Here is an 11,654-nt window from a genome sequence, read left to right on the forward strand (position 1 = left end):
TATATATATATATATATATATATATATATATATATATATATATATATATATATATATATAAAATATTTGAGTAGCCTATGCAATGTGCATTCGTGACTGTAAATAGGCATATGTTGGATCTTTTTCCCCCATATCCCTGCTGCTATCTTTCAGCACACTTGCCCATACCACCTTAAAAGCTTTAATGGCGACTCTTGATAAATTATTTGCTTAAGACATCTTGGTGCTTTGGATCCCTTAGAGGATGAGCAGAACGTCGGCCTGTGTATCATTATAACTAAATAAACAGAAACCTATAGGTAAAAACCTAACGACTTTGTGCTTTTGTCCTGCTTTTAAACTGCACACTATTCCGGGTAAATGCGCAACGCTGCCTTTTCCTGCGCCTTTTGCATAGTTTTGGAAATTGTAATTTGTCTTCATTTCAAATACGAGAAACTAACAACATATATTGATGTTCACAGCTTGTGAATTTGGATTCACGCATTATAAGTTATATGATTGCAAACTAAAGTATCAGTGATGATTTTTAGAACTATTATCCGATTTTCTGGTGTTTTCACGTTTGATCTGACGTTTGCACGCCTGTTAAACGAACTGCAGCTTAGATCTTGCATAGAGAGAGCAGGCAAGCAGGGAATGATAACCTCTTTTAGTGGACTCTAAATGGAATCGCCACTCTTGTAGTCTAGACACTGCCATAAAGACAGAGGCACTAAATGGCTATTTTTTTCTCTTAATTGCACCGTCTGTTCTAGGGAAATGGCGTTCACTTCCGCACTAGATGGTAAACAAGCAACACTAGATGTCTGAGAAGAGAGGAGTGAGAAAAATAAAGTTTCGACATGAATGAGATCTGTGACGCATGCAAAAGAAGTGTGCTGTAGAGACCGAAAGAGTAGTGTGTTTAAGTGTGTCATATACTGATCGAATTAACGCATGTGTCTTTTGTAAGTGACGATACACACGCCATATGTGCTCAGGATGATTGCACGTGTGCATTAAGCACAATTTATAATTAAATGTAGTCTTTGAACTTCAATAATGTCAAGGCCTTCACCTTTAACCCGCCGCAATAAAGTGGAATCAAGGAGCCCGGAAATGGTCGCAGCGGCGGAACGGACCAATGGGAGGGAGTGGGAACAGAAAATGGAATGCGTCCACAGTACCAACTTTGACCTCTCGCATTAAACTACAACAGGTAACTTTGCTAGCTTTAACACGTCCTGTAAATACACTTTATTGTCCCTGTAAAAAACCCGTAGGTGTTCACGCACGAGGCAGTTCTAACGTGCAGATTTTGTATTCAGTTCTCACACAAACTGAAGGTCTGTATGTTTGTGTGGTGATGTAGTTGTTAATCAGTTCACGTATGATAATTTATTTGCACCAAAAATGTGTAATTGTGAAGATTTTTACAATTGAAAATATTATCAGTTGGATACGTTTATGGTGCTTTTAATTTGAAAGGTGAAAAAAGGGTTAGTGGAAGCAGGGTCGTTGTTTTCAAATGATTTTCCTTTTCCGGGATTTGCTATTTAAAACCTATACTGCTAAATATATCATAATTATAGTGAAATACATATCTTGAGGCATTGTATGTAAAGAAAGGGGGGTGGGGGGACCTTCAGACCATGCGCACAGGCGGAGATCAAGGCTACAGGCGCCCCCGTCCTACGCCACACCTACCAACCATGGGCCCTTGACGGTGACGTGAGTAATTTGTTCATTTCTCCAACACCCAACGTCACTAACAAAAAGCTCTGGGGGTCCTCTGTGAATGCTGTCCATGAACCACTCGGGGGGCAATCCCTTCTTCCCTGATCTCTGCCCCTGTTCTTTTCCTCAGCGGGAGCCTAAACATTTGAAACGGGAGCAGTAGTGGCTCACTTTTATCCACAGATCTACTTGGAAAATGCAAGATAAGCACAGTTAAATCCAGCCATGTTCCAGTATTTTTTTCTGCATTTCGGAGTATCTAAGAGGGAGTGTTGTTTCTTGCTTTAAAGAATAATAATTATGGGAAGACAGAAAAAATGTGGACATATAGGAATTAATGAATACAAGTTTTGTGATGTTTTGCACTTTAACTTTAACATAATATGTTTAGCAGTAGGAACGTTTGGCCCCATCTGTGAGTGGATTATAATTAAAAAATTTCCATTGGCATATAAAATATACAAATAAATCTTTTGAATTGCATTAGAGAAAAAGTATTTAAAATTTTCAAAAATAATATTAAGTGTATTGTTTTAGAATTCTGTCATTTTTTAAAGATATAATTTATGATTGGCTTCATAGATACATAGCCGAAAAATTCCAAGAAATAAATAATTATAACACAAATTATTAAATTATTAAAATTGAATTGGGAATGTTTTTTAATATTTTGAAAAAAATCACAGAAAAACAAACAAACAATGAAAGCAATCCTCAACATAAAAATAAAGTTACCAAACTTTTTAAATAATGTGTCAGGTATTTCAAATGGTACAAATATTCTTTGTTTTCAACTTTCTGTATGTAAGCTATAACCACAAACTTTTTTTTTTTTTTACACCAAATGACGCCACAAAAGAAACAACAACACAAACAAATGCAGTAAAGGTTTTTTTTTATTTATTTAATTTTAGATTTTACATGTGGACTCTTTTGTCTTGTTCGACTGCGTAATCATTTTCCAATGATTTTAGTACCTCATAAAAAGGTAAAACTAAATTGGAATCAAAGTCATTGAAGTTGCTGAAACCTTTGAAATGTAATATTGGCTTTGTTTTACAGAGTAATGCTGGTTTATTTCTTGTTTTGTTATGAGAAACTTTAATGGGTTTCTATGGAAAACATAATAAAGAAACTTCCTTAATGACATTATTTTCAAAAATGAGTTTCTTTTAGGTAAATTGCTCAAGAAAGAAAACAATATAGAAAAAGAAAAGGAAATTCCGTCTCTTAAACTTTTTAAATACTGTGTTTTCTCTGATTTTTTAAAACCTTTTTCCACTATGCATTGCATTAAATTTAGTCGTTACCTACAATAATACTCTAGATAATACTACTAGAATAAATCGCTAGCGAGTTTATCTTCTATTTTGAGGTAAATATAGGAGTGTCACCGTTTCTTATTCCTCCGCAGATACTAATCAAAGGGTTATAGGCTATTCAATGGTTTTACACTACAGTGTCTCAGCACCTAACCTGTTCTATTGGGCTATAAAACAGCTCTTCGCTGTAAAACGAGCTCCTGCTCTTTCGGCAACAGCTCTCTCTCAAATGCAATTGCGGGGGGCTGTTTATTGATGCCACCAAAACAAGTCTTATTAAAATAAATAAACGATTTTAAATTTGATATGGCTGCATGTGTGTATTGTTTGTTGGTCTGGTGTTTCCTGTAAACTCTGTAACACTGTTTTACTTTTGCTGGTGATGTTTAATTAAGCTCTTACATGATTCTGGAACCATAAATTCGCAGTTGCGCATGGGTTGGACACCAACATGAAAGGCAAAACAAAGCTCAGTCTCCCACACATCCAACTGGAAAGATATTTCAAAGTGGCTGCCAGGACCTCAGTTGAATATGTCGCCTCGGCACAGCTCCTGGTTGCTGGGTCACAGAAAAAAAAAAAAAAAAAAAAAAGCACTCGACATTCAACAGTCTTACCTGGGATTATAATTACAGCATTCAGGTTTGAAATCAAACCCGATTGGTTTAGACAAATGTTAAGACCAAAATAAACACAAGCAGATATGATTTCCTCTCTACTGTTATTGTGCGACTTTGTACTGCTTTCTTGAATTGTGTTTGTTTATTTAAGCGCTTAAAAAAAAAGAAAAATTAAAACAAAATGCGTTTTGGTGAAACAGCAGCAATGCGTTTCCATGGAAGAACTTGGCCCGCATATATAATCAGCATGTCGTAGAAATACATTTAGACATGCAAATAACATCGTCTTTATTTCTGGACATTTTTGAATGTATTTGATGTCAAACTGAAAAGCTTTGATTTCTCCAGTTGCACACTCGTAATATTTCAGATTCATGTCAATACCACCGTTTGTTGCAGGTTTTGGGCAAGGATGGGGTGTGTTCATTGAAGAAGTGTGATTCAAATAATAAAAATTCCAGGCATTTTTTTCTGGCTTGCACTATAATTAAAAAACCGTTTCCATGATGCCTTACGGCTATTCTGTCCTCTACTATCATGAATACAGATTTTCTTTCTTTTTTTTTTTTTTTTTTTTTTTTTTTTTTTTTTTGCACGCTGTGAGAAATTCCATCATGGGACCTTTGGCCGTATCACTTACATGTCTTAAAAAATCTAAACTTAAAATCTAAGCAGGCCTGTTATTTTTTATTGGTGTAAAATAAGATTTTATGTGCATTTTTGTTCTAAGCAGGTGGTGGTCTATAGGCTAATGTGTCATGCAATAAGATAGCCTCTCTCTCTGCTATTATAATTCTGTTCCATAAGGTAAATGCGTAGTGAACATATCACGTGAACGTATTTTTCGTGTTCAAACCTTCTCTTCTGAACATTTTTTTTCTAATTTCTTCAGAAACGTCTCAGAAGAAGATAATCCAGAAACGTGAGAACGCGGCGTCTTTGTTTTCTTTTTTTATCCTTCATAGACAGGCATTCACATGTCTTTATGATTGGTTCTCCAGAAGCGTTTTACTATAACAGAAAATCCAGAAGGGTGAGAACTCTGAAGCTATTGTTTATTTTTTATAAACCTTCTTTAAAGTCAGTTATTCACATTTTCTCTATAATTTTTAAGAAATGCTAAACACAAAGGTGCATTTAATTTATTTCGAATATAAATTTCTGTCCAAAGGTATTGCCTTTATATATGATTGCGCTCATATTATGCTAGGGCCGCTCACATGAACACAGTGTAGGCTACTGCCCTTGCCTTTGAAAGTGATTCTGAACTAAACTGACGCACTAACTCAAATACACAGACACTGGGGCACGCAGACAAAACAACACCAGATGAGCACCCTCACCAAGCTGCAGTAACGCACTTAGGACGAGATTAGTTAAAGCCTTCTTGCGTTGAATCTTTATATTCGTATCCATGACGCGTTTTGCGCAATGTTTTTATTCAATTGTGGTATTTGTTAGCATGTTACCAGGACTTTCAGACTCATCGAGGACGTTGTGCTCTCTTGTAAAACCCCTTAAATTGTATACACACACACACTCGCACACAATTGTATCCAACATGTAGGGAAAAAAGTACACACATAGGTATGAGTGTTTATGTATTTATATCGATGGTTTGTTTTTCTTTATTATTATATGATTGCATGTATTGTAAATCGAAAAATAAACTCTGAAATGATGTATACAATTAATGTTTATACGTTCTTTTCCTCTTAGCTGTGTAGAAAATTGTCACCGGGGCTCATCAATTACAGAGGCAAAAAAAAAGAAAAAGAAAACAAATACTAGAACAAACCCAGCTGTAATCAGGGGGAATTGGAAACTTATCTCTGATAAAAAAAATAAATAAATAAAAAATACTGATAATAATCCTTTCTACTCTGCTCTCGACCCTCATAAACAAAGCCACTTTTGTCGTCTTAACTTATAATTATTACACAATACTTTACTGAATTTACATGTGTTATCCAGATATATGTACAAAGGAAAATCGTATATTATATTAAATATTAATATTAAAACACTTGTTGTTTTTCCCTGGTTTTGTATTTAACCATGTGGTAAAATGAATATAGACGAATTTTAAACTGAAATCCAATAATTCTATAAAAGGTGCATAATGGAAAAAAAAGTTTCCCCGTGTTCATACTCGACACAGTATACTCATAATGAAAGACAACCCTTTGCAAAATTGCTACCTGCTAAAACAGTTTCTCATTACGCTGGGGTGGGCTTTCGGGAAGATGCTAAACGGAATAAAAAATAAGGCAGCTATAAGAAATAATTTAATATATTTGATTTTCCTTTACATCGACACAGTTGGTAATCAGTACAAATTTCACCTCAATTTCGAAGCATGATCAGATAACATCAATTCACTGATTACAGTAGCTATTTCTACTAATACTTCATGAGACTTATAAAATATTATGCTAAAGATTTGACCACATTCTGATCTACATCTGGAAAAACGAAGATTCACGTCACACAGTTGCAGATTATTTTTACAGTACTTGCGTTTTTCTCTTTTTAAATAAACGCTTATTTACAGTTTTGGGATTTCGATACTATTGAAAGAAAGAAAAAACAATACAGTAATACAAAAACACTCTCATATTACTCTCACCTCCATACCACATCCGTCAGTGTTTTATTAAATCAAACGATGGGTGAATATAATCCCCTTCAACCATCTCCAGCCCTTCAGAATTAAATGTTTACAAACCAAACAGTGAGTATCTTAAAGAAATCCCTGCCGCGCAGCAGCTGCAATAGTAGTCTGTCCTTTGTTCTTCCTGCAAAAGGCCTCCAGCTGTATGCAGCAAGACTGTCACTAGGTGGCGCTCACGCTCCATCAAAAACCTTCAGATTTCCCAACTTGACCGCGCTGACGTCACTCCAGTCTGGAGCATCAAGGCCACTTCCACGCCGCTATTGGTCTGAAGCTCACATGACATGTCTCCGAGCATCCATAATTGTGTTACAGATATTTTTTTGCACCCCCCTCCAAAAGATGTCAGCATCCTACTGTCCTTGTTCTCTTGCTGGAACCCCGCAGATTAGAACGGCGGGAAACACCAAGTGATCACCCTTCCAGAGTTGTTACATGCAAATATGACACTTCCGAATAACATATCGCCCGGTAACTTCCTGATGGATTCTTTAATGGGAGGATCATCTTCCTACAGGGCTGAGGGATATTCCAGCAACCCAGGAATGTACATCCACTCAGCTGCAGAGTACGGATACTCGGTGATGAGGAATATTGGGAAGGTTGGATCATCTCCACACTCCAAAAGAGACGAGGTTCCTGCAGGCGGCGTCCCGCTCGGCGGCTTCCAGGATGCGCCCTACCTGTCAGCGCAGCTGGCCACATGGACCTCAGGCTCCAAAAGCAGCAGAGACGATCAACCTGTTGCCCACCAGTGTTTACAACCCTGCTCGTTCCCAGCGGGCAGCGTCAAAGAGGAGGCGTTTTGTTGCCTCTATCAAGATGACAGCAATAAGGGGAAGCACACAACAGAGTCGGCCACATACATCCGGCTTGGAGACAATAGCTGCCGTCGCCCTGAGCAGACTGCAGCCTTGTCCAGCGGCTGCTATTTCCAGGTGTATGGCGGGGAGAGGCCGCAGCGGGACGAGCAGCAGCTGCAGCAACTGCCCCCCGGCTTGACGCTGACCCACTTGGCGTCATCTGTTGAAAAAGCAGCAGAATCGACTGTGAGCTGCAGCAAAACTGCACAGGAGACACCCAAAGAGGCTCCTAAAACAGATGAGGGTGAGAGCAGGAAGGAAGACAAGGCCAAGATTGACAGCTGCTCAGATAACTCAGACGGGGAATTTAAAGGTAGATCCCCCTCCCTGACTCACGTGAATAAACATTGATACACATAACGTAACCTGTTTGATAAAATAAAACAAATAATTAAATGCATGTGAAAAATCTCACTTGAACTATTTAAACTTTAGCGGATTGGCTTTTTGGATGCTGCGTTTGTGTTTATATGCTGCAGCCCATTCTTGCAGGGGTTATGCTGTCGCTGGTATTTACCACCCTTTTATTAATGGGAGGATGGGAGATGGGCAGTATTCATCAAAATAAACACACTCCCTCTCTCAAAAATATGGACGCCTGCACACCAATGTAGAGACCGTTTCAGACACAAGAAACAAAGCGAAAATATCCTGCAGTTTTTGTATACCTGGAGCATGAAGGATCAACAGTTTAGAACTGCAGAATTTGTTTTATAAATTATTCAAAATTTCAATTGTTTTCCAACAAAGCACAACTTTCTTAGGAACCATTTGTCGAGCTTCCCTTTATACATGGTGCACATTTGAGATATTTTTCTTTTGCGGGAAGGTTGCGACTTTTTCTTGAAAACACGTCTCACTTTTAGATTGTCGCAATTTTAGATTGTTTTATATAATTATGTATATATAAAGGTATGTTTTATTTCTCGTTTTGGTTAATATTCGTTTCACACTAGGTCAATTAAAACAGTATGACAAAGTTTTATCCTATTTTTATGATTACGTAGGCATATATTCGTCTTTGTGAAACATTGTAATTTTAATAACCGTGTCTGTTGTCATATTAATAATTTTCAATTCAATTTATTTATATAGCGCCAATTCACAAGAATTGCCATCCCAATTTTGGCTCCTATATTTACTTTTGGGTTTGAGTGAATCACAAATAGGCCTATTCTAATTTCCACATGACCTGTTGACGATTTAAAGAGATACTTGTAACATTAGTAAGTTTTTAAAGGGTGTATGTTGGTATTTCGGGTATGGTATTTAACTAAATTCTATTTTATTCCATTAAATTAATAGATTTAATCTACTTCACTCAATTTAAGCTGCAATTTTTGAGGTAAACATATTGAAAGTGTGTGCCTTTGCAATCATTCATTGTATTTGTGCGTGTGTATAAGTGTGCGTGTGTGTTATTGGGTGGGGTGGAAGGGAGGGAGGTCGAGGCGGGGGGTAAGAACAGGCGTGGTGCGTCTGTGTGAGTCGGTGTGTGTGTTTTTTGTGAGTTTTGTACTCCAGTACTAAATTAAATGTTTTGGAAATTATTAAATGTTGGCCACACGCTGAGAGTTCACATTAGACTAATCACTGCTGCCACTCGCCTGGGTGCGTTTGTGGATAACAGAGGCGTAACTCCCTTGACTCTGTGGAGTTAATCAAAAACTCATTCGTCGTGGAGTATCTAATTATTGGTTCATTCATTTGTTTTATATACAAAAATTTGATTTGCTATATTTAAAATTTTCATTTTCCTTTAAATTAACCCCCCATAACAAAATAAAAGTAAACTTATACTACAAAGAACGTTTTTTAACCTCGAGGAAAAATCCTTTGCCTCTTGAAACGGTAATAAAATTTTATGGGAGTCTGAGGTGCAACAAAGACAATAGTAGTTGCTTCTTTGGGTGGTTTGATTTGATCTAATTACAGTTGTACATCACGCAAAAAGCAATTTGTATCCAGTAGTCTAGTGGGTCGAAGGAGCGGTGCTCCTCATTTGTTAAAGTGGGAAGGAAGCGTCCAGATCAAGACAAAACTACTCTGACTCACTGCAGATTTTAATTTCATTTAAGGAGTTCTGGGTGTTATACCGGATATGAGTGCGCATTGGTTACAGCATCTCTGCCCAGCAATTACTGCCAGGATTTATTCTCTACTTTTTTTTCATTGCTATTGCCTTACTACTTTCATTGATGTGTTTTTCCCATTTTGATAGATGATTTATCAGCGGAAAAGACAACGGGAAGCTGGTTAAAAGCCAAAAGTGGAAGGAAGAAGAGGTGTCCCTACACAAAGCACCAGACACTGGAGCTGGAAAAGGAGTTCTTGTTCAACATGTATCTGTCTCGGGAGCGCCGCCTGGAGATCAGCCGCAGTATCAACCTGACCGACAGACAGGTCAAGATCTGGTTCCAAAACAGACGTATGAAGCTCAAGAAGCTAAACAGGGAGAGCCGAGAAAGGGAGCAGAGTGCAGTTTATAACTACTCCTGAAGACACTTTTAGCTCTAAACATATTCACTTGCACTCAGACACGACGAGGGACAGTTATAAGACATGCATGCGTAATTTTGTAATGCTTTTATCAGTTTTCTGTATATGTGTACACACACATATTAAGGGTGCCTTCTGATGATCAGAGAAGCTGCATCTTGCATAGAAATTGGAAGATTGCGGTGGAATTGTTTTGATGAAACTGACAATGAGGCAGCCTCTGTCAGACAGTACATTTACAGTGACACTGTCACATTGCCGAGTTGTTCGTAATGTTTTGTTACTTGTGTGTTGCTGCTTCTTCGTTTCGGTGTCTGTGGCATTTCCGTGCTGTGTAACGTGCATGCACAAGGTGACATTAAGTTCTGTCATGCTAAACGGTTCCAAAATAATAAAAACCGAGGAGAAAATGGAGAAGTACCACCAACTTTGTCCTTCCCTTAGCACACTGGGTTTTAAAATGTGAGGGAGGGAAGACACTGCAGATAGGAAGTAGGAGATCATGGCAGTTTTAATAGAATTGAGAGACCATAACGTTGATTTAAATATTATCCAGGTGACCACAGTAAGTCAAGGTCATAAAATTCTAATGTCAGGTTCGCCCTGGAAAGCGTTGGGGGTGGATTTTATGATCTGCAAATATAATGTGCCGCAGCAGTAAAAGATGCGTTTAAAGGTGTGTGTGTATGTGTGCGGAGGAGGACTAATCCACAAGGCAGGGAGCCCCGTGCAAAGTGCAGCAAGCCAGCCGAGGCGCTGCTTGGGCTGCAGGGAGTAGCAGGAACCGCTGCCCTTCACTGCAGGCGGGGTGCAGAAGAAAATACTGGAGATTTTTTCCTGCAGTTAAATAAGAAACATGGAGAATAAAGGGACAAGGCAAAGGCTGCGGCTGCAAGCGGAATAAGCACCGGGACAATAGGATCGCACCTGTGTGGATGTGAGGAGGCAAAGAAAGGTAGGATGGATGATTTTGTTTTCTGATTTGGAGGCTGTGCCAAAGCTGTCAGCGGGGCTTGCCTGACAGCTTGTGTGGCACGCTCTGTGCATGCTTGCTTATGTCACTGTAGTTTACATTAAGATGCTTGGTATAAATAATCCAATAGGCATGCTGTTAATTGCTGTTCTCCCTTTTCTTTTTTAATAATAAAAAATGCATATGGTTATTTGAGCAACATGATTGCTGATACTTGAATATGGGTATTATTTGTAAAACTTTGCTTAACTATGATAGTGAAGCACTATTCCTTTTTAGTAATTGTATCCCTCTGTTATTTATGTCAAACGAAGCATGCAAACAATTTAAGAAGAAAACAAGCAATGCATAACATGGTGTATCTGTTGAGTTTATACTTGCCTTCTTCCAATCTCTGTTGGTTTTAGCTCATCTTCTTGTTGCCTTTTGTACTGTTGTCTCATTGCAATGGATATTTGCGCGAAGCTGAAGCGTGGTTTAGGTAGTTTCATGTTGTTGGGGTTGGCTTCCTGACTCGGCAACAAGAAACTGCCTTGATTACGTCAGTTCGTCTTCATCAAGGGCACAATTTCCGCTGAATTGTCCCCCCATAGGCACCTCCAGATTCCCCCTACCCCCCGCAAATGGCATTGTAAATGAACTGGGCTGCTATACCTTGGACAGAAAAGTTTTGTTTGGTTGCTGTTAGTTTGTGACGGGGCTGTAAAAAGCTTCTGGGGCTCTCACAAAGAGAATAGGCTGTAAACAAGCTTGGTAAACTTTTAGAACGTCTTGTGTTTCATCTGTCGGCTCAGAGGTTTGTGCGCTATGTGGTTCATGGCTTCACGTTGAACACAAAATGCACTGATAAAGGAATTCATTTTTATTTTAAGTCATCCGACAGCTGCTTTTGTGGTATTTAATTTTAAAAATCGAGGGCATGACTGCTGCTGTTTTTGTGAAAATATTATTCAGGTTTGACTCCAAAACATTTATTTTATTGTA

General features: G+C 38.2%; 1 protein-coding gene across 1 annotated transcript; it reads left to right on the plus strand.

Moving 5' to 3' along the window:
- The first annotated feature begins 6,619 nt into the window (after positions 1–6,619).
- Positions 6,620–9,697, plus strand: hoxc10 (homeobox C10). Its single transcript, XM_015385945.1, is given in 2 exon segments — positions 6,620–7,511; positions 9,420–9,697. Coding segments are annotated over 2 exon segments (1,170 nt in total).
- The last annotated feature ends 1,957 nt before the right edge of the window (positions 9,698–11,654 follow it).

This window comes from Cyprinodon variegatus, unplaced genomic scaffold, assembly GCF_000732505.1.
Source record: "Cyprinodon variegatus isolate N-32 unplaced genomic scaffold, C_variegatus-1.0 Scaffold16, whole genome shotgun sequence".
In the NCBI taxonomy this organism is placed as follows: domain Eukaryota; kingdom Metazoa; phylum Chordata; class Actinopteri; order Cyprinodontiformes; family Cyprinodontidae; genus Cyprinodon; species Cyprinodon variegatus.